This window comes from Nerophis ophidion, unplaced genomic scaffold (genome assembly GCF_033978795.1).
Source record: "Nerophis ophidion isolate RoL-2023_Sa unplaced genomic scaffold, RoL_Noph_v1.0 HiC_scaffold_100, whole genome shotgun sequence".
NCBI classification, from domain to species: Eukaryota; Metazoa; Chordata; class Actinopteri; order Syngnathiformes; family Syngnathidae; genus Nerophis; species Nerophis ophidion.
In genome coordinates this window covers 235,614-259,151 of record NW_026907022.1, presented here as the reverse complement: position 1 = coordinate 259,151, position 23,538 = coordinate 235,614, and the positions used below count along the sequence as shown (strand labels likewise).

Here is a 23,538-nt window from a genome sequence, read left to right as displayed (position 1 = left end):
TGCATATTTATATAATGTCATGTAATATGACTTCAACATTTCTTTTGTTAAAATAAGAGTTTATTTGCTAACCAGTTCTACTTCTGAGTATTTTTTTATTGAACAATTAAACATACATAAACAATGTTTAGACACATTAAGGTACTTTCAATACGAGTCTATGTTTAATATTTTACTCAGCAATATAATAAACATCACATTAAATCCAATCCTCCGACAAACAAAACCCGTTAAAGAAAGTAAAAGTAAATATGAGAGACCATAACAATAAAATTTAATAAAAAAAATACAAAAAAAATAATAAACTTGTGCTTGAACATACTTATTTAAAACCACTTAAATTATTTCAGTAAATATAATTTAAATGTTTTTTCTATTTTGTACAATCTTCCAAGACTGAATATATTGAAATCATTAACACAATGTGAGAATTTGGATTTCACTTTAAGAAAGAGACTTTTGTTAATGAGAGCAAATGTTTTACACTTTATAAACATTGAAATTAATTCACAACACGATCCTGGACTTACAATTGGTTTTATGACAGAGCTCCTGCGACATCACGTTCTGTGATATTTGAATGTTTTATTAATGTTTTGTATGGAAATAGATTATCTAGGAGTAAACGGGAACAACAATAAAAACACGTGGAAGGGTACATTTTAATAAATCAGGCAGTAATATCGCTACAATTTCTAGCACTTTCACTCTTGTCATTGCAATGAATGTCGCAGGGGGGCGCCACTGAACCCCAACATTAAAGCTTTGTTTGATATACTTTGAATTTATTTTTGAAAAACAAGACACTCTTTTATATCACATTGTATTTCAAATAAATATTACGTAAAAGAAAAGCATGGTAACAGTGACAGCAGGCAATATCTTATATAGAGCTACCTCTTCGTCCGCTCGGCTGTGACGTCATTCCCAGCTTCCGGTGTAAACGGAAAACATCAGAAAGAGCACATCGAAGGAGAAAGACGCTAATAAGTCAGTCCTATTATTTGTTCTCCAGTTTGAAATACTTACGTCGTATAAAATACATCTTTGATTCTTTATTTAAGGATAGAGTCATCTCGATGCGCTAGAAGCACTGTGCCGCTTCTCGTGCTATCTTTGCTTGTTAGTTAGCTTAGCTCGCTAGTTAGCTTAGCTTGTTAGCTGCTAACTAAGAGACGCGCACGTTATCAACACATCGCTAAGTAGAGATCAAGTGATTGATTGATTTATTGATTCTTTTATTAGTAGATTGCACAGTACAGTACATATTCCGTACAATTGACCACTAAAAGGTAACACCCGAATACGTTTTTCAACTTGTTTAAGTCGGGGTCCACGTTAAGTGTGAGTGTAAAGTGTTGTGATTGTGTGAAAATGTGCCAAAGAACCATAGCAAAGTATGAGGAGGAATTCACACAGTACTTTGTGGAAAGTAGCATTTAAAATACAAATAAATGAAATTACAATTTCAAATAGATAAAAGGCTATGTATATTCCGAGTTATAAGTAGCCACAACCTGTAATGTATTTTCTTTTTGATAGGGACTTCCACATATTGGTGGTATAGCAGGCAAACATCAGAATTTTTTTTCTGAGTGAAATCTGTGTTGAATGTGATTTGTACAACTACCTCTGGTGTTATAATGGTCAATATATTTTGACGTATCTAGACAGGTACATGGGTATGTTAGTGGTATGGTGTATCTTGTACACCAGACCAACTGCAAGAAGATGTACTCTGTCGGCCACCAAGAGCCTCCCCATGTTAAGGAAATGGTTGGCGGAAAGGTGAGCCCGAGATGGACAGTTAAGTAGAAGCCTAATCATTTGGTTTTGGGCTGTCTGGAGTTACTTTTTCAGGGCTTTTAAGGCGTCACGGTACCAAACATGAACTCCGTAGTCAAAGTGAAGTTAAATGAGTGCTTGTGTTAGAGTCTTAAAGGGGAACATTATCACCAGACCTATGTAAGCGTCAATATATACCTTGATGTTGCAGGAAAAAGACCATATATATTTTTCAACCAATTTCCAAACTCTAGATGGGGAAATTTTGGCGAATTAAACGCCTTTCTATGTGACGTGTTAACGTGACGTCACAAAGGGAGTCAATCCGCCATTTTCTCAAACACATTACAAACACCAAGTCAAATCAGCTGTTATTTTTCGTTTCTTCGACAGTTTTCCGTACCTTGGAGACATAATGCCTCGTCGGTGTGTTGTCGGAGGGTGTAACAACACCAACAGGGAGGGATTCAAGTTGCACCACTGGCCCAAAGATGCAAAAGTGGCAAGAAATTGGACGAAATTTGTTCGAAATACGAGGGTGTGGGGAAAGCCGACGAAATGGTCAGTGGTTTGTTCCGCACACTTTACCGACGAAAGCTATGCTACGACAGAGATGGCAAGAATGTTTGGATATCCTCCGACACTCAAAGCAGATGCATTTCCAACTATAAAGTCAAAGAAATCTGCCGCCAGACCCCCATTGAACGTGCCGAAGTGTGTGAGCTATTCAGGGACAAAGGACCTCGATAGCACGGCAAGCAATGGCGGCAGTTTGTTCCCGCAGATGAGCGAGCTAAACCCCCTGGATGTCTTGGCTCACACCGCTTCTACCGAAGATGATCACGTGAAGAATATGGGCCCTAGCTTCCCTGGCCTGCTGACATCAACTCCAAAACTGGACAGATCAGCTTTCAGGAAAAGAGAGCGGATGAGGGTATGTCTACAGAATATATTAATTGATGAAAACTTTATGATTACTCACGGTTTTACGTAAATTAATATGCATGTACTGACTGCGTTTACCAATAATTTAGCTTAAAAACATAAATTTTTTTCAATCATTTGAGTACATTCGGGTAGTCTTGTGTAATGCAGTATTTTGTGTCTATTTAGATATGGTTAACCTGAGTGAAGTCTCGCCATTATTTTGTTACAGGTGTTACAGGACATGTTTTCGAACTCTTATCAACATTCGACTGAAGAGGATGATTATCAAACTTTTTCAAGAGCGGATATTGGAGTTCAGATATACCCTGATGTGAAGTCTAAAGGTAACAATTAATGTTCAAGTAGGCTGTGGAATACTCATGATACTGGAGATGGCAAATAGTACAAGTAAAATACTTATCGCAATGATAAATGTATATTTCACAGGTGTCCAGGTATTTCTACCCACCAGCGGGGTGATCCTACTATGTAAGAACTAGGGTTGTACGGTATACTGGTATTAGTATAGTACCACGATACTAATTAATCATATTGGGTACTATACCACCTCTAAAAAGTACTACTTCTATGAGTACATCAATATTTTTAGGCATCACATCTTCTTTCATTAAAAAAAAAAAAAAAAATGTATGTTTATAAACTCAGAAAATATGTCACTGGACACATGAACACTTGAATATGACCAATGTATAATCATGTATACCTGGTATCAGATTGATACCCATATCTGTGGTATCATCCAAAACTAATGTAAAGTATCCCAACTACAGAAGAATAAGTGATTATTAAATTTTAATAGAAGTGTAGATGGAACATGTCGAAACAGAAAATAAGCAGATATTAACAGTAAATGAACAAGTAGATTCATAATCAATTTTCTATCACTTGTCCTTTTATAATTTTGACAAAATAATAGAATATAAATGACACAATATGTTGCTGCATATGTGAGCAGAATACATTAGGAGCTTTTGTTTGTTTACTTACTACTAAAAGACAAGTTGTCTTGTATGTTGACTATTTTATTTAAGGACAAACTTGCAATAAGAAACATATGTTTAATGTACCCTAAGATTTTTTTGTTAAAGCCAATAATGGAGCTTTTTGTGGTCACTTTTATTTAGAAAATTATCGAAATACATTTTGGTACAGGTCCCGGTACCAAAATATTGGTATCGGGACAACACTAGTAAGAACAGAACTCGTTGGTCGATTCTTTGACTAACTTAGTAGTAATGTTTTCACTGGAGGGATTAGTCTCTACGATGCAGCCAAGATAGGTAATCTCATTTTTGTTTGTTATAATATTGTCACCCACTTTGACTGTGAAGTTATCTACTTTTCTGAGCTTAGGATTAGGAATTGATCCAAAGACCTGTGTACTTGCAAGTACCGGGGAGAGTCTTATTTCGGCAGTTTGTCATTGAAAGCCTTGCCAGTGTAGGTCTTGAGGATTGTAGCTTCGCTTGTTTTGTGGCCGTCAGCCTCTGTTCTATGTTCTTTATGGGTACAGAAAATGATGGAGTGATCACTTAAGCCGCCACATACAGTAGTTCCACTCGTGGTGATCTGAGACTGGTCAGAAGTAACAAGGAGGTCTATGAAGGTTTAACAGGACTCACTCACCCTGGTAGTTTGCTTAATGAGCTAAGTGAGACAATGTTGGTGGCACAGTTTAGTGAAGGTTTTAAAAATGGGTGCATCATTTCAGGACATATCTGTGTTCTAGTCCCCAAGAAGATGGAAACTTGTATCAACATGTTTACACAAAACTCACACACTCACCAAATACATTTTATACTGTAATCAAATCTAATAATTTCGCTTCCTGATTTTCACTGACATGCATCAATAAGTGAAAGTAAACATTTATTTTCAGTAACCAAAGTAGTCAAAACTTGAATTATTAAAAGAACATAAAGTTGACTGACTTTCCTTCAGCGTGTCGTAGATGGTCTCCAATACCAAAAGAGGAATTGTTAATGAAGATACTCCATAAAAAAGCACATAGTAAAACATGCTTTTGATAAAAGTTCCTTTTGGCCCAGCCAACAAAATGACCTCAAGAAAGTATGTTGCATGATAACAAAAACATACCATGAATGTTTTTTTTAGTGATTTTGGTATTAGGTTTTTTTTAATTTCCATGATATTGAAATTATGGTAATGACAATGTCATTATAATATTATGGTTAAGTTTAGAGATAAAGTTTAGGTGTAATAGACCGTATAGAGAATACAATATTTACACACTTTACCTCAGTGACCCAATCAATGCTGCCTCGTACTTATAAAAACTTTTCAAATTGCCCCCCATCAAATTTCCAAGTCTGTTGTTTGTACTCACTGTACCACTTTTGAATTGTTTTAGGAAACAAATAGGTATTTTCTGTGTTTTTATTGGTTGTTTTGCTACACACTTTTAACACAACACACAAAAGAACACAAATAATGTCATTGTGTTAACAGCGTCAGTTCAAAACTATTTCTATTCCCTCTTGATCTTATTTACTTATTTACCCAACAGACGTCCAGCAGCCCCCTCACATCAAAGAGGTAGAGGAGGAAGTGTGGATGAGTCAGGAGGGAGAGTGTCCTGTAGGGCAGGAGGAGGCTGATGTCAGCAAGTTTCCACTGACTGTTGTCTCTGTGAAGACTGAAGAGCATGAAGACAAACCACCTGAGTCCTCACAGCTTCATCACAGTCCAAGTAAGCACAACATTTTATTCTCAGGGCATTCAATCCATCACAACTGGACTCTTCACTTTGTCTTACAAGACCTTTGTCCTCTCATCCAAGTAGGCTTCATCACTTCATGCTCATGCACTTTAAGTCTTGAATATAATCACTGGAATTTAGAGAAAAACTGCAGTTTTTGGAGAAATGTTTTTTATTGTTCACAATCATTATAAACAACATGACTATGTATATATATATATATATATATATATATATATACATACAGCACATTCTAACTCATAAATGTAAATACAAGTCTACATGCAATGGAGCCAATGAGAGGTCCTCTATAACCATCCAAAAAGCGCCAACAATACTACATTTGCATTTTGAGGTTTGGATACCAACCAAGTATTAGTGATATTGTTATTATGAGTGCTAACGCAAACAAACTATTTATAGCTTGTGTGTCTATGTTGACATCACCGGCTGGTGAGCTCCTTCCTTGCCTCGGTGCTGGTGAAAGATTATTCCAGATCATGAATCGTGCCTCTCACCTGGATAGTAGAAGGATGAGGACATACTCTGACAAGTTGTTACCCTTTTGAAAGCCAGTTGAGGCCCGAATAGGTGCTTGGCTTCACCCCCCATATCGTGCGACGATTATGAGTCTTTCTCCATCCAAACGAGAATATAACAAGAGTCTATCAGTCTGCGTCATAGTGACAGCAGACCTTGTACAGTAAGTGGTGTTTTAGAAAGTAGGTTGGCTCTCAGTAAGTATGCAGTGTGTAATATTCAGTGATGTTAAAAAAAAAAAAGCAAATGTAGTGATGCTTTTTTGAAAGTAATGCGCTAATAAGCTAAAATATGTAAATATTCCATCTTTTTAAAAATGTACCTGTTACTAAATGACATATATACCTACTGCATGTACATAAAACCTTAATGGAGGTGTTTGGATGCTTTTTAAGTTCTTTGTAGGCACAATCGATCAATCAATCAATGTTTATTTATTTAGTCCTAAATCACAAGTGTCTCAAAGGGCTGCACAAACCACGACATCCTCGGTACAGTCCTCATAAGGGCAAGGAAAAACTCACACCCAATAGGACGTCGGTGACAGTGACAATGATGACAATGAGAAACCTTGGAGAGGACCGCATATGTGGGCAACCCCCCCTCACATAACGGTGAGAGTCCAGTCCAAAGTGGATCCAATATAGCAGGGAGAGTCCCATCCAAAGTGGAGCCAGCAGGCAACCATCCCAAGCGGAGGCGGATCAGCAGCGTAGAGATGTCCCCAACCGACACACAGGCGAGCGGTCCATCCTGGGTCCCGACTCTGGACAGCCAGTGCTTCATCCATGGCCACCGGACCTGTCCCCCCCCCGCCCAACCCCTCCACAAGGGAGTGGGGGGCAGAGGAGAAAACGAAAAGAAAAGAAACGGCAGATCAACTGGTCTAAAAGGGGATCTATTTAAAGGCTAGAGTATACAAATGAGTTTTAATATGAGACTTAAATGCTTCTACTTAGGTAGCATCTCGAACTGTTACCGGGAGGGCATTCCAGAGTACTGGAGCCCCAATGGAAAATGCTCTATAGCCCGCAGACTTTTTTTGGGCTCTGGGAATCACTAATAAGCCGGAGTCCTTTGAAGGCAGATTTCTTGCCGGGACATATGGTACAATACAATCGGCAAGATAGGATGGAGCTAGACCGTGTAGTATTTTATACGTAAGTAGTAAAACCTTAAAGTCACATCTTAAGTGCACAGGAAGCCAGTGCAGGTGAGCCAGTACAGGTATATATGTATGTATATATGTATATAAAGGTATATACAGTATAGGTATATATGTATGTATATATGTATATAAAGGTACATACAGTACAGGTATATATGTATATAAAGGTACATACAGTATAGGTATATATGTATATAAAGGTATATACAGTATAGGTATATATGTATGTATATATGTATATAAAGGTATATACAGTATAGGTATATATGTATGTATATATGTATATAAAGGTATATACAGTATAGGTATATATGTATGTATATATGTATATAAAGGTATATACAGTATAGGTATATATGTATGTATATATGTATATAAAGGTATATACAGTACAGGTATATATGTATGTATATATGTATATAAAGGTATATACAGTATAGGTATATATGTATGTATATATGTATATAAAGGTATATACAGTACAGGCGTAATGGGATCAAACTTTCTTGTTCTTGTCAAAAGTCTAGCAGCCGCATTTTGTACCAACTGTAATCTTTTAATGCTAGACATGGGGAGACCCGAAAATAATACGTTACAGTAGTCGAGGCGAGACGTAACAAACGCATGGATAATGATCTCAGCGTCTTTAGTGGACAGAATGGAGCGAATTTTAGCGATATTACGTAGATGAAAGAAGGTCGTTTTAGTAACGCTCTTCATGTGTGACTCAAAGGAGAGAGTTGGGTGGAAGATAATACCCAGATTCTTTACCTAGTTGCCTTGTTTAATTGTTTGGTTTATTATTAGTGGTTTAAAGGCCTACTGAAATGAGATTTTCTTATGTAAACGGGGATAGCAGGTCCATTCTATGTGTCATACTTGATCATTTCACGATATTGCCATATTTTTGCTGAAAGGATTTAGTAGAGAACATCCACGATAAAGTTCGCAACGTTCGGTGCTAAGAGAAAAGCCCTGCCTTTACCGGAAGTCGCAGACGATGACGTCACATGTTGATGGCTCCTCACATATTCACATTGTTTTTAATGGGAGCCTCCAACAAAACTTCGATTCGGACCGAGAAAATGACAATTTCCCCATTAATTTGAGCGAGGATGAAAGATTCGTGTTTGAGGCTATTGACTTCTACAAAAAACAAACAAAACAAAAAAACAAGTTAAAAATGAAAAACGCGACTGCATTGGGACGGATTCCCATGTTTTTAGACACATTTACTAGGATAATTCTGGGAAATCCCTTATCTTTCTATTGTGTTGCTAGTGTTTTAGTGAGTTAAATAGTACCTGATAGTCGGGGGTGTGTCTCCACGGGTGTCTTGACGCCAATGTCTCAGGGAAGTCGACGGCAGCTTTATGGACAGCACAAGCTCAGCTTTTCTCCGGTAAGAAGCGACGTTTTTACCACAATTTTCTCACCGAAACCTGCTGGTTGACATTCCGTCGTGATTCATGTTCGCTTGACCGCGCTCTGATCCATAGGAAAGTTTCACCTCCAGGAATTTTAAACAAGGAGTCACTGTGTGTTTGTGTGGCTAAAGGCTAAAGCTTCCCAACTCCATCTTTCTACTTTGACTCCTCCAATATTAATTGGACAAATTGCAAAAGATTCAGCAACACAGATGTCCAAAATACTGTGTAATTATGCCGTTAAAGCAGACGACTTTTAGCTGTGTGTGTGTGCAGCGCTCATACTTCCTAAAAACCCGTGATGTCTTGCGTACACGTCATCATTACACGACGTTTTCAAGACGAAACTCCCGGGAAATCTAAAATTGCAATTTAGTAAACTAAAAAGGCCGTATTGACATGTGTTGCAATGTTAATATTTCATCATTGATATATAAACTATCAGACTGCGTGGTGGCTAGTAGTGGCTTTCAGTAGGCCTTTAACAGAACGTATACATATTTTTGAATGTCCATTTTTTTTTCACAATGACTGAGATAGGCCCCTGCGCCCCCGAAAGGGACAAGGGGTAAAAAATGGATGGATAATTATATTGAATAAAAATGGTTAGGAATGAGTTTGGCGTTCATGCTTGTCACTTACTGCTGTGTCGTCCACACACTGGGAGCGTGTGCAAATGTGCAATGTTTCGGATTAAAAAAATCACATTTATTTTTCATAGTTTGGCTTGGGGTGCGACTTATACTCTGGAGGGACTTATGTGTGAAATTATTTACACATTACTGTAAAATATCAAAAAATATTTATCTTATTCACATAAGTGCCTAGACGTACCGATAGAAGATGAAGCGGCACATTGTCTACTTTGGAGTTGGCAGAGTTGTTTAGAAGTGACACCGAGTAAGTAGATTTCATGAGATTTAGCGATTAGGAGTGACAGATAGTTTGGTAAAGGTATAGCATGATCTATAAGTTATAGTTATTTGAATGACTCTTAGCATAATATGTTAGGTTAACATAGCAGGCACCTTCTCAGTTGGTTATTTATGCCCCATATAACCTACACTTATTCAGCCTGTTGTTCACTATTCTTTGTTTATTTTAAATTGCCTATCTAATGTCTATTCTTGGTGTTGGATTTTATCAAATAAATGTCCCCAAAAAATGTGACTTATTCTCCAGTGCGACCTAGATGTTTTTTTTCCTTCTTTATTATGCATTTTCGGCCGGTGCGATTTATTCTCCGGAGCGACTTATAATTCGAAAAATAAGGTAAAGGGAAACCAATCCAAATCCATTGCTACTCTTTATAAAGTAAAACATGCTGAATAAGACATGTCTGCATATGTTATATTATTCTATTGTTTTTCCATATTTAACATATTGTGTTGAAGTTTGGGGAAATGTTTATAAAACAAATATAGACCCAATAATTCAACTTCAAAAAAGGGTCATCAGAATAATACACAAAGCGTGCTACTATGGACATACCAATCCATTATTTATGAGTTCTAATGTGTCAAAATTTTCAGATATTGTGTTTTTAAAAACCTTGGAAATTATATTTCGAGTAAAGCAACAGTCTTCCAGCTTGTATTATTAGGTTATTTCAATTAAGAAAAGAAAACTATCATTTACGGGGGATATTGATTTTTGAAATAGGTAAAGTAAGAAGGAATACAAAATACAAATGTATCACAGTTTTAGGAGTTATATGGTGGAACAAGCTCAGTGATGAGTTGAAGACATGTAGTTCTCTCACTGGGTCCATGTGTACACTCTCAGTTACATTAACACTGATATTATACATGTGGGCCAATAGATAGAAATGCTGTTAAATGTAGCTTTGATGTGGCAAGCTACTTTTGCAGTGTAGCGTGTAGTGTAGCTTGCTACAATTCTCTGAGGATAGTTTAGCTACATTTAATGGAGAGTAACTTGTAGCTTAGCTTACTACATTTTCCAAGTCGCTTGCCCATCACTGTCTGTTTGGCCTAACTCACATGTGAATAGTTTGAATACTGCAAACTTCAACACAGTAACACCTCTTTTGTGTTTTATGTTCTGCAGACGTCCAGCAGGTGTCAGCAGAGAGTCATGAAGAGATTCCCTCCAAGCAGCAGGAGTGGAGCTCCAGTGTGGGACAGAAGGAGCTACAGACCCCCTCCCACATTAAAGAAGAAGAGGAGGAACTGTCGAAGCAGCTTCAAAGGTTGGTGGAGGCTAATGATGAATATGAAGCTCAGTCCTTACAGCTTCATCACAGTCAAAGTGAGGAGAACAGAGGGGCGGAGCTTGTAAGTCAACACATCACAGAAGCTGATGGAGAGCATTGTGAAGATATAAAGTCACAACCAGACAGCATCTTTGCTCCACTGTCAGACATGGACCACATGATGTCACACTCTTCTGATCACAGTGACCACATCCAAAAACCTTTGGAGAGTAAAAATGACTCTAAAGGTGATACGAGACATCACACTAACAACAAACACTTGGACTGCTCTGAATGTGGGAAATCATTTAGACACAAGAGTTATATTACAATACACATGAGGATACATACTGGAGAGAAACCTTTTACTTGCTCTGTTTGTAAGAAGAGTTTCTCCAGAAAGCTTGACATGACCACACACATGAGAACACACACTGGAGAGAAACCTTTTACTTGCTCTGTTTGTAAGAAGAGTTTCTCCACAAAGCTTGTCATGTCCACACACATGAGAACACATACTGGAGAGAAACCTGTTACTTGCTCTATTTGTAAGAAGAGTTTCTCCAGAAAGCTTGTCATGACCACACACATGAGAACACATACTGGAGAGAAACCTGTTACTTGCTCTATTTGTAAGAAGAGTTTCTCCACAAAGCTTGTCATGACCACACACATGAGAACACATACTGGAGAGAAACCTGTTACTTGCTCTATTTGTAAGAAGAGTTTCTCCAGAAAGCAATACATGACCAAACACATGAGAACACACACTGGAGAGAACCCGTTGAGTTGCACTGTGTGTGATAAAAGGTTCAGGTATAAGTATCAGGTCAGTAAACACAAGTGTGTAACAGTCATGGAAGCTGCAGGGATTTAAAAACACTTATAAACAGTGATTGTGTTAAATGTACTCTAATAACACATCATGTTTAAAGGGGAACATTATTACCAGACCTATGTAAGCGTCAATATATACCTTGATGTTGCAGAAGAAAGACCACATGTTTTTTAACCGATTTCCGAACTCTAAAAGGGCGAATTTGGCGATTTAAACACCTCTCAATTGTTCGCTGTCAGAGCGATGATCTTTCACCCGTGACATCACAATGGGAAGCAATCCGCCATTTCCTCAAACACATTACACACACAAGTCAAATCAGCTCTGTTATTTTCCGTTTTTTCGACTGTTTTCCATACCTTGGAGACATCATGAATCGTCGGTGGGTTGTCGGAGGGTGTAACAACACGATCAGGAACGGATTCAAGTTGGAATGTGCACTGATTAGAACGTCATGATAATCGATGCTAACATGCTATTTAGGCTAGCTGTAGGTACATATCGCATCGCTATGCCTCATTTGCAGCTATATTTGCATCCAGCCTTTCTCTCCACCCACATTTAAGGCCAAACAAACACATACCAATCGACAGATTCAAGTTGCACCATTGTCAAAAGATGCGAAAGTCCCTCGTTTGTTCTGCACATTTTACCGCCGATGCTACGACAGACATGGCACAGAGATGTGTGGATATCCTGCAACACTCAAAGCAGATGCATTTCCAACGATAAAGTCAACGAAATCACAACGGTGAGTTTTGTTGATGTTATTGACTTATGTGCTAATCAGACATATTTGTACACGGCATGACTGCCAGGTAATCGATGCTAACATGCTATTTAGGCTAGTTGTATGTACATTTGTAGCTATATTTGCATCCAGCCTTTCCCTCCACCCACATTTAATGCCAAACAAACACTTACCAATCGACAGATTTAAGTTGCTCCAGTGGTCAAAAGATGCACTCTTTGGTTAGAAGGCGATCGCCGAATAGCTTCAATAGCTATTCACTCAAAAGCTTCAGTTTCTTCTTCAATTTCGTTTTCGCTATCTGCCTCCACACTCCAACCCTCCGTTTCAATACATGCGTAATCTGTTGAATCGCTTAAGCCGCTGAAATCCGAATCTGAATCCGAGCTAATGTTGCTATATCTTGCTGGTCTATCCGCCATGTTTGATTGTATTGGCATCACTATGTGACATCACAGGAAAATGGACGGTGGATTTACAGATAGCGAAAATCAGGCTTTTTAAAGCCTTTTTTTGGGATATTCCATGATTGGTAAAATTTAGAAAAAAAACTTCAAAAAATAAAATAAGCTACTGGGAACTGATTTTTATTGGTTTTAACTTTTCTGAAATTGTGATAATGTTCTCCTTTAATATGAATGTATATTTGATGTTGTATGTAGTGCTTCTCATCTTCTACTGTTATATGTTATCCTGGAGTTTTTAAGTTGTGTGCATGTATTGAATATCATGTATGTAGCTACTAATTTATTTGATTTTCTCATTGTTAAAGAGTGGACATCTTTATTTTCACTTGGGGGTTTTTTTCACACATTTTCTTCCTATGTATTTTTATTGATGTTATCCAATTAAAAGTATGAATGAATAAAATATTTAACAAAATGTGGACTTTAGTAGATTAGCAGCATTGTTGCATCATGGATGTTAACTACAGAAAAACATCAACAAAGAAGAAAAAAGCTGAAGTTAGCAACACATCGCAGAACTTTAGAGCCATCGTGAGTGGAGTTGCTTGTTTTTATTGCTGCATTTGTACTTATTTCACCTCACATCTTCACTTTCAACTCTAAAGTCTTCTTCAAATATATTGTTCTGGGCTTCTAAGATTGATGTTTACTATGTGTGTGTAGTCTGTGGAAAGGGTTGTTGTCCCTTGTGGATCCATTTGTTCACTTGAACAGATACATCATCATCATCATCATCATCATTATCAAAATACAGATTTAAGCACTGTATTAGAGTGCCTCTTGTAGTACTCCAACTCGCCACACTGAGAAGTGGGGGCGATCGTGAGCTAGCAGATGCATGTTGCTATCATGTTTTATCGGCGAGGAAGACAGCATTTGTGTTTACTTTTTTGTCAGATCCAAGTTGTATTTCTCCGCTCAATAAATTAATCACTATGGATGCCAATATGGAAGATTATATATATATATATATATATATATATATATATATATATATATATTTATATTTAAAGGCCTACTGAAATGAGATTTTCTTATCCAAACGATGTGTCATACTTGATCATTTCACGATATTGCCATATTTTTGCTAAAAGGATTTAGTAGAGAACATCCACGATAAAGTTCGCAACCCTTGCTTGCTAACAGGAAAGCCTTGCCACTACCGGAAGTCGCAGACGATGACGTCACATGTTGATGGCTCCTCACATCCTCACATTGATTTTAATCGGAGTCTCCAACAAAAACAGCTATTTGGACCGAGAAAACGAAATTTTCCCCATTAGTTTGAGCGAGGATGAAAGGTTCGTGTTTGAGGATAGTAATAGTGACGGAAGAGAAAAAAAAAAAAAAAAACGTGATTGCATTGGGACAGATTCAGATGTTTTTAGACACATTTACTAGGATAATTCTGGGAAATCCCTTATCTTTCTATTGTGTTGCTAGTGTTTTAGTGAGTTTAACAGTACCTGATAGTCGGATGTGTGTGTTCACGGGTGTGTTGACGCCAGTGTCTCAGGGAAGTCGACGGCTGCTTTATGGGCGGCACAAGCTGACCTAAGAAGAGACTTTTTACCACAATTTTCTCACCGAAACCTGCTGGTTGACATTGGGTCGGGATCCATGTTCGCTGTGATCCATAGTAAAGTTTCACCTCTGTGAATTTTAAACAAGGAATCACCGTGTGTTTGTGTGGCTAAAGGCTAAAGTTTCCCAACTCCATCTTTCTACTTTGACTTCACCAATATTAATTGAACAAATTGCAAAAGATTCAGCAACACAGATCTCCAAAATACTGTGTAATTATGCGATTAAAGCAGACGACTTTTAGCTGTGTGTGTGTGCAGTGCTCATATTTCCTAACAGCCTGTGACGTCAAGCGTACACGTCATCATTACGCGACGTTTTCAAGAAAAAACACCCGGGAAATTTTAAATTGCAATTTAATAAACTAAAGTGGCCGTATTGGCATGTGTTGCAATGTTAATATTTCATCATTGATATATAAACTATCAGACTGCGTGGTGGCTAGTAGTGGCTTTCAGTAGGCCTTTAGGTCGGGGTCTGATCATGACTAGTCATAAATATTGACACCAACATCGCCCCCTTGTGGTGGGAAATTATAACAGTCATAACTTCCTTCCACATGCTCCAATCTTCCTGTTTTGTTTTATGGTGGGTCGAGATCATCGTCATTCTACATCCTGTACGCAAATTCAAAATGACCTTTTTCATACTCAGCACATTTTCTAACAGAATCTTGTTAATATGCTCAGTAAGGTTCTATTCAAATGTAATACAAGTAATACGTAAGACTTTATTTGCACACTTAAGTAGATAAGTTTCCAGGTAAAAAAGATTGTTTATCGATTTATTTTCCATGAATTAATTTAGATCCAGAACACACATTGTTATATATCTTATTATATTATAATCATTACTATAATTGAATGTAAGTTTGTGTAAAATATTTTCACACAACAAAGTGTGAATACATGTTGTAATGTGTGGGGTTGAGTTATAATTGATATAATACAATTAGGTATGGCAAATGCATTTTGTTTACTTGCCAACTATTCAAATTATATTTAATATACATATTTATATGTCATGTAATAAGACTTCAACATTATTTATGATTGATTGATTGATTGATACTTTTATTAGTAGATTGCACAGTACGCTACATATTCCGTACAATTGACCACTAAATGGTAACACCCCAATAAGTTTTTCAACTTGTTTAAGTCGGGGTCCACGTTAATCAATTCATGGTACAAATATATACTATCAGCATAATACAGTCATCACACAGGTTAATCATCATAGTATATACATTGAATTATTTACATTATTTACAATCCGGGGGGTGGGATGAGGAGCTTTGGTTGATATCAGTACTTCAGTCATCAACAATTGCATCAACAGAGAAATGTGGACATTGAAACAGTGTAGGTCTTACAGTAGGATATGTACAGCCAGCAGAGAACATAGTGAGTTCACATAGCATAAGAACAAGTATATACATTAGAAGTACATTTGATTATTTACATTAGGTTATTTATAATCCGGGGAGATGGGATGTAAATGGAGGAGGGTATTAGTAAAGGGTTGAAGTTGCCTGGAGGTGTTGTTTTAGAGCGGTTTTGAAGGAGGATAGAGATGCATTTACTTTTATACCTGTTGGGAGTGCATTCCACATTTATGTGGCATAGAAAGAGAACGAGTTAAGACCTTTGTTAGATCGGAATCTGGGTTTAACGTGGTTTGGGGAGCTCCCCCTGGTGTTGTGGTTATGGCGGTCATAAGGAAGTAATTTGACATGTACTTCGGTATCAAGGAGGTGTAGCGGATTTTATAGACTAGGCTCAGTGCAAGTTGTTTTACTCTGTCCTCCACCCTGAGCCAGCCCACTTTGGAGAAGTGGGTTGGAGTGAGGTGTGATCTGGGGTGGAGGTCCAAAAGTAACCGGATTAGCTTATTCTGTTAACATAAGAGTTTATTTGCTAACCAGTTCTACTTCTAAGTATTTATTTTATTTTGTTATTGAACAATTAAACATACATAAACAATGTTTGGACACATTAAGGTACTTTCAATACAATATGAGTCAATGTTTTTTCAATATTTTACTCAGCAATATAAAACACATCACATTAAATCCACTCCTCTCTGAGCTGCTACCTTACCGTGGTAGAGGAGTTTGCGTGTCCCAATGATCCTAGGAGCTATGTTGTCTGGGGGCTTTCATGCCCCCTGGTAGGGTCTCCCAAGACAAACAGGTCCTAGGTGAGTGATCAGACAAAGAGCAGCTCAAAGACTTCTATGGAATTACAACAAAATGAACTCAGATTTCCCACGCCCGGACGCGAGTCACAGGGGCCCCGCTCTGGAGCCAGGCCCGGAGGTGGGGCACGATGGCGAGCGCCTGGTGGTCGGGCCTGTTCCCATGGGGCCCGGCCGGGCACAGCCCGAAGAGGCAACGTGGGTCATCCCTCCAATGGGCTCACCACTCATAGGAGGGGCCATAGAGGTCGGGTGCAATGTGAGCTGGGCGACAGCCGAAGGCAGGGCACTTGGCGGTCCGATCCTCGGCTACAGAAGCTAGCTCTTGGGACGTGGAACGTCACCTCACTGGGGGGGAAGGAGCCTGAGCTAGTCCGCGAGGTAGAGAAGTTCCGGCTGGATATAGTCGGACTCACCTCGACGCACAGCAAGGGCTCTGGAACCAGTTCTCTCGAGAGGGACTGGACCCTCTTCCACTCTGGCGTTGCCGACAGTGAGAGGCGACGGGCTGGGGTGGCAATTGCTGTTTCTCCCCGGCTCAAAGCCTGCACGTATGAGTTCAACCCAGTGGACGAGAGGGTAGCTTCCCTTCGCCTTCGGGTGGGGGGACGGGTCCTGACTGTTGTTTGTGCTTACGCACCAAACAGCAGTTCAGAATACCCACCCTTTTTGGGTACACTTGAGGGAGTACTAGAAAGTGCTCCCCCAGGTGATTCCCTTGTCCTACTGGGAGACTTCAACGCTCATGTTGGCAACCACAGTGAAACCTGGAGAGGCGTGATTGGGAAGAATGGTCGCCCGGATCTAAACCCGAGTGGTGTTTTGTTATTGGACTTTTGTGCTCGTCACAGATTGTCCATAACAAACACCATGTTCAAACATAAGGGTGTCCATATGTGCACTTGGCACCAGGACACCCTAGGCCGCAGTTCCATGATTGACTTTGTAGTCGTGTCATCGGATTTGCGGCCTCATGTTTTGGACACTCTGGTGAAGAGAGGGGCGGAGCTTTCTACCGATCACCACCTGGTGGTGAGTTGGCTGCGATGGTGGGGGAGGATGCCGGACAGACCTGGCAGGCCCAAACGCATTGTGAGGGTCTGCTGGGAACGTCTGGCAGAGTCTCCTGTCAGAGAGAGTTTCAATTCCCACCTCCGGGAGAACTTTGAACATGTCACGAGGGAGGTGCGGGACATTGAGTCCGAGTGGACCATGTTCCGAACCTCTATTGTTGAGGCGGCTGATTGGAGCTGTGGCCGCAAGGTTGTTGGTGCCTGTCGGGGCGGCAATCCCAGAACCCGTTGGTGGACACCAGCAGTGAGGGATGCCGTCAAGCTGAAGGAGGAGTCCTATCGGGTTCTTTTGGCTCATAGGACTCCGGAGGCAGTGGACAGGTACCGGCGGGCCAAGCGGTGTGCAGCTTTAGCGGTAGCCGAGGCAAAAACTCGGACATGGGAAGAGTTCGGGGAAGCCATGGAAAACAACTTCCGGACGGCTTCGAAGCGATTCTGGACCACCATACGCCGCCTCAGGAAGGGGAAGCAGTGCACTATCAACACCGTGTATGGTGCGGATGGTGTTCTGCTGACTTCGACTGCGGATGTTGTGGATCGGTGGAGGGAATACTTCGAAGACCTCCTCAATCCCACCAACACGTCTTCCTTTGAGGAAGCGGTGCCTGGGGAATCTGTGGTGGACTCTCCTATTTCTGGGGCTTAGGTCGCTGAGGTAGTTAAAAAGCTCTTCGGCGGCAAGGCCCCGGGGGTGGATGACATCCGCCCGGAGTTCCTTAAGGCTCTGGATGCTGTGGGGCTGTCTTGGTTGACAAGACTCTGCAGCATCGCGTGGACATCGGGGGCGGTACCTCTGGATTGGCAGACCGGGGTGGTGGTCCCTCTCTTTAAGAAGGGGGACCGGAGGGTGTGTTCCAACTATCGTGGGATCACACTCCTCAGCCTTCCCGGTAAGGTTTATTCAGGTGTACTGGAGAGGAGGCTACGCCGGATAGTCGAACCTCGGATTCAGGAGGAACAGTGTGGTTTTCGTCCTGGTCGTGGAACCGTGGACCAGCTCTATACTCTCGGCAGGGTTCTTGAGGGTGCATGGGAGTTTGTCCAACCAGTCTACATGTGCTTTGTGGACTTGGAGAAGGCATTCGACCGTGTCCCTCGGGAAGTCCTGTGGGGAGTGCTCAGAGAGTATGGGGTACCGAACTGTCTTATTGTGGCGGTCCACTCCCTGTATGATCAGTGCCAGAGCTTGGTCCGCATTGCTGGCAGTAAGTCGGACACGTTTCCAGTGAGGGTTGGACTCCGCCAAGGCTGTCCTTTGTCACCGATTCTGTTCATAACTTTTATGGACAGAATTTCTAGGCGCAGCCAAGGCGTTGAGGGGTTCCGGTTTGGTGACCACGGGATTAGATCTCTGCTTTTTGCAGATGATGTAGTCTTGATGGCTTCATCTGGCCGGGATCTTCAGCTCTCACTGGATCGGTTCGCAGCCGAGTGTGAAGCGACCGGAATGAGAATCAGCACCTCCAAGTCCGAGTCCATGGTTCTCGCCCGGAAAAGAGTGGAGTGCCATCTCCGGGTCGGGGAGGAGACCCTGCCCCAAGTGGAGGAGTTCAAGTACCTAGGAGTCTTGTTCACGAGTGGGGGAAGAGTGGATCGTGAGATCGACAGGCGGATCGGTGCGGCGTCTTCAGTAATGCGGACGTTGTATCGATCCGTTGTGGTGAAGAAGGAGCTGAGCCAGAAGGCAAAGCTCTCAAATTACCGGTCGATCTACATTCCCATCCTCACCTATGGTTATGAGCTTTGGGTCATGACCGAAAGGATAAGATCACGGGTACAAGCGGCCGAAATGAGTTTCCTCCGCCGGGTGGCGGGTCTCTCCCTTAGAGATAGGGTGAGAAGCTCTGCCATCCGGGAGGAACTCAAAGTAAAGCCGCTGCTCCTCCACATGGAGAGGAGCCAGATGAGGTGGTTCGGGCATCTGGTCAGGATGCCACCCGAACGCCTCCCTAGGGAGGTGTTTAGGGCACGTCCAGCTGGTAGGAGGCCACGGGGAAGACCCAGGACACGTTGGGAAGACTATGTCTCCCGGCTGGCCTGGGAACGCCTCGGGATCCCCCGGGAAGAGCTAGACGAAGTGGCTGGAGAGAGGGAAGTCTGGGCTTCCCTGCTTAGGCTGCTGCCCCTGCGACCCGACCTCGGATAAGCGGAAGATGATGGATGGATGGATGGATGGATGGATGGATTAAATCCAATCCTCTTACGAACAAAACCCGTTAAAGAAAGTAAAAGTAAATATGAGAGACCATTCGAATACGATTAAAATAAAATATATATAAATAAATGATAAACTTAAACTATTTCAGTAAATATAATAAGGGCTTTTTCTATTTTGTACAATATTCCAAGATTGAATTAATACATTCAAATCATTAACACAATGATAGAATTTGGATTTCACTTTAAGAAAGAGACTTTTGTGTATGAGAGCAAATGTTTCACACTTTTTAAAAACTGATATAAATTCACGACACGATCGGTCCACGCATGCGTGAAGAGTACGTCACTTCCTGTACTTACAATTTGTTTTATGTCAGAGTTCGTGTGAAATCACGTTCTGTGATATTTGAATGTTTTATTAATGTTTTGTAGGAAAATAGATGATCTAGGAGTAAAATGGAACAACAATAAAAACATGTGGAATCAGGCAGTAATATCGCTACAATTTCTAACACTTTCACTCAATCAATCAATCAATCAATCAATGTTTACCTATATAGCCCTAAATCACTAGTGTCTCAAAGGGCTGCACAAACCACCACGACATCCTCGGGCAAGGAAAACTCACACCCAGTGTGACATCGGTAACAATAATGACCCAGTGGGACGTCGGTGACATTGATGACTATGAGAACGTGATACTGTGATACTGATGATACTGATGACTATGAGAACATATGAGAACATGATACTGTGAAAGATCAATCCATAATGGATCCAACACAGTCGCGAGAGTCCAGTCTAAAGCGGATCCAACACAGCAGCGAGAGTCCCGTTCACAGCGGCGCCAGCAGGAAACCATCCCAAGCGGAGGCTGATCAGCAGCGCAGAGATGTCCCCAGCCGATACACAGGCGAGCAGTACATGGCCACCGGATCGGACCGGACTCCCTCCACAAAGGAGAGTGGGACATAGAAGAAAAAGAAAAGAAACGGCAGATCAACTGGTCTAAAAAGGGAGTCTATTTAAAGGCTAGAGTATACAAATGAGTTTTAAGGTGAGACTTAAATGCTTCTACTGAGGTAGCATCTCGAACTGTTACCGGGAGGGCATTCCAGAGTACTGGAGCCCGAAATGAAAAAGCTCTACAGCCCGCAGACTTTTTTTGGACTTTGGGGATCACTAATAAGCCGGAGTCCTTTGAACGCAGATTTCTTGCCGGGACATATGGTACAATACAATCGGCAAGATAGGATGGAGCTAGACCGTGTAGTATTTTATACGTAAGTAGTAAAACCTTAAAGTCACATCTTAAGTGCACAGGAAGCCAGTGCAGGTGAGCCAGTATAGGTATATATGTATGTATATATGTATATAAAGGTATATACAGTATAGGTATATATGTATGTATATATGTATATAAAGGTATATACAGTATAGGTATATATGTATGTATATATGTATATAAAGGTATATACAGTACAGGCGTAATGTGATCAAACTTTCTTGTTCTTGTCAAAAGTCTAGCAGCCGCATTTTGTACCAACTGTAATCTTTTAATGCTAGACATGGGGAGACCCGAAAATAATACGTTACAGTAGTCGAGGCGAGACGTAACAAACGCATGGATAATGATCTCAGCGTCTTTAGTGGACAGAATGGAGCGAATTTTAGCGATGTTGCGGAGATGAAAGAAGGCCGTTTTAGTAACGCTTTTAATGTGTGCCTCAAAGGAGAGAGTTGGGTCGAAGATAATACCCAGATTCTTTACCGTGTCGCCTTGTTTAATTGTTTGGTTGTCAAATGTTAGAGTTGTATTATTAAATAGAGTTCGGTGTCTAGCAGGACCGATAATCAGCATTTCCGTTTTTTTGGCGTTGAGTTGCAAAAAGTTAGCGGACATCCATTGTTTAATTTCATTAAGACACGCCTCCAGCTGACTACAATCCGGCGTGTTGGTCAGCTTTAGGGGCATGTAGAGTTGGGTGTCATCAGCATAACAGTGAAAGCTAACACCGTATTTGCGTATGATGTCACCTAGCGGCAGCATGTAGATGCTGAAGAGTGCAGGGCCAAGGACCGAACCCTGGGGAACTCCACACGTTACGTTAACGTAGTCCTAGGTCACATTGTTATGGGAGACACACTGCATCCTATCAGTAAGATAAGAGTTAAACCAAGACAGGGCTAAGTCTGACATACCAATTCGTGTTTTGATACGTTCTAATAAAATATTATGATCGACGGTATCGAAAGCAGCGCTAAGATCGAGGAGCAGCAACATAGATGACGCATCAGAATCCATCGTTAGCAATAGATCATTAGTCATTTTTGCGAGGGCTGTCTCCGTGGAGTGATTTGCCCTGAAACCGGATTGAAAGGTTTCACATAGATTGTTAGACGCTAAGTGTTCATTTAACTGCTCCGCAACAATTTTTTCGAGGATTTTTGAAATAAAGGGAAGGTGAGACACCGGTCGGTAGTTTACCATGAGGTCAGGATCGAGGTTAGGTCTTTTAAGAAGAGGATGAATAACCGCTTTTTTGAATGCTAGGGGAACAGTGCCCGAGGAGAGTGATAAGTTTATAATATTTAGCACTGATGGACCTAATAATACAAAGAGCTCCTTGATCAGTTTCCCAGGAAGAGGGTCAAGTAAACATGTTGTTTATTTTATTCCATTTACACGTTGTAACAATTCCTCTAATGTTATTTCCTCAAAACGAGAGAAACTATTTTGGAGGGCAGTATCCGCCGTATATACAATCGTGTCAGTGTTAATAGAACCCCGTTGTAGCTGGGACGCATTGTCTTTAATCTCCTTTCTAATGACTTCAATTTTCTTACTAAAGAATTGCATAAAGTCATCAGCTGAGTGGGTGGAGCTACTGGAAGGAGTCCCTTGTTGGGTTAGCGATGCTACCGTACTAAACAAAAATTTAGGATCGTTTTTATTACGGTGGATGAGATTTGAGTAATAATTAGCTTTAGCTAAGGTAAGCATGCGTTTATAAGTTATTAAACCATCACTAAATGCTTGATGGTGCACCTCAAGTTTAGTCGTGCGCCATTTGCGTTCCAGCTTTCTACATAATAATTTCTGAGCTCTAGTTTCTTCTGTAAACCACGGGGTGCGCTTTTTTGGAGCCTTTTTTAACTTTAGCGGTGCTATGTTATCAATGGTTTCGCGCAGGGCGTCGTTAAAGTTGTTAGTGAGGTTATCAATAGAGCCCACATACTTTGGGAATGGTGCCATTACCGAGGGCAGTAGGTCAGCAAGAGTTGTCGTTGTGGCTGTATTAATGTTGCGGCTGCTATAGCAGTTATTATTATTTTTAGTTTGACGAACATGCGTTTGAACCTCGAATTTTATAAGGTAATGATCGGACAATACTTTAGTATACGGGAGTATCGTAACTTTGGAAACGGTGATGCCCCTGACAAGCACTAGGTCTATCGTATTACCGTTGCGATGCGTGGGTTCATTTATTATTTGTGTGAGACCACAGCTATCAATTACAGTCTGGAGCGCTACGCACGGTGGGTCCGATGGGGTATTCATATGGATATTAAAGTCCCCCATTATGATTATATTATCGGCGTGTGTCACTAGATCAGCAACGAACTCTGAGAATTCATTAATAAAGTCCGAATAGGGCCCTGG

General features: G+C 40.6%; 1 protein-coding gene across 2 annotated transcripts; it reads left to right on the top strand.

Annotated features, from left to right (window-relative positions):
• Window positions 1-919: 919 nt before the first annotated feature.
• LOC133547429 (zinc finger protein 182-like) lies at window positions 920-13,299 on the top strand. 2 transcript variants are annotated; one of them, XM_061893107.1, is made up of 5 exons: window positions 920-990; window positions 2,179-2,719; window positions 2,942-3,056; window positions 5,261-5,443; window positions 10,658-13,299. In XM_061893107.1, the coding sequence occupies exons 2-5, from the start codon at window positions 2,201-2,203 to the stop codon at window positions 11,677-11,679; spliced, it is 1,839 nt and encodes a 612-aa protein (XP_061749091.1). In that variant the 5' UTR covers window positions 920-990; window positions 2,179-2,200; the 3' UTR covers window positions 11,680-13,299. The 2 variants fall into 2 exon arrangements, with proteins under 2 accessions (XP_061749091.1, XP_061749092.1); XM_061893108.1 differs by having other exon boundaries at window positions 941-990; window positions 2,570-2,719.
• The last annotated feature ends 10,239 nt before the right edge of the window (window positions 13,300-23,538 follow it).

Excerpts from the sequence above, each read along its gene's own strand:
- LOC133547429 (XM_061893107.1), top strand. The coding sequence starts at position 2,201 with ATGCCTCGTCGGTGTGTTGTCGGAGGGTGTAACAACACCAACAGGGAG. Across the intron at positions 2,720-2,941 it reads GGAAAAGAGAGCGGATGAGG|GTGTTACAGGACATGTTTTC; the intron begins GTATGTCTACAG and ends ATTTTGTTACAG. Across the intron at positions 5,444-10,657 it reads ACAGCTTCATCACAGTCCAA|ACGTCCAGCAGGTGTCAGCA; the intron begins GTAAGCACAACA and ends TATGTTCTGCAG.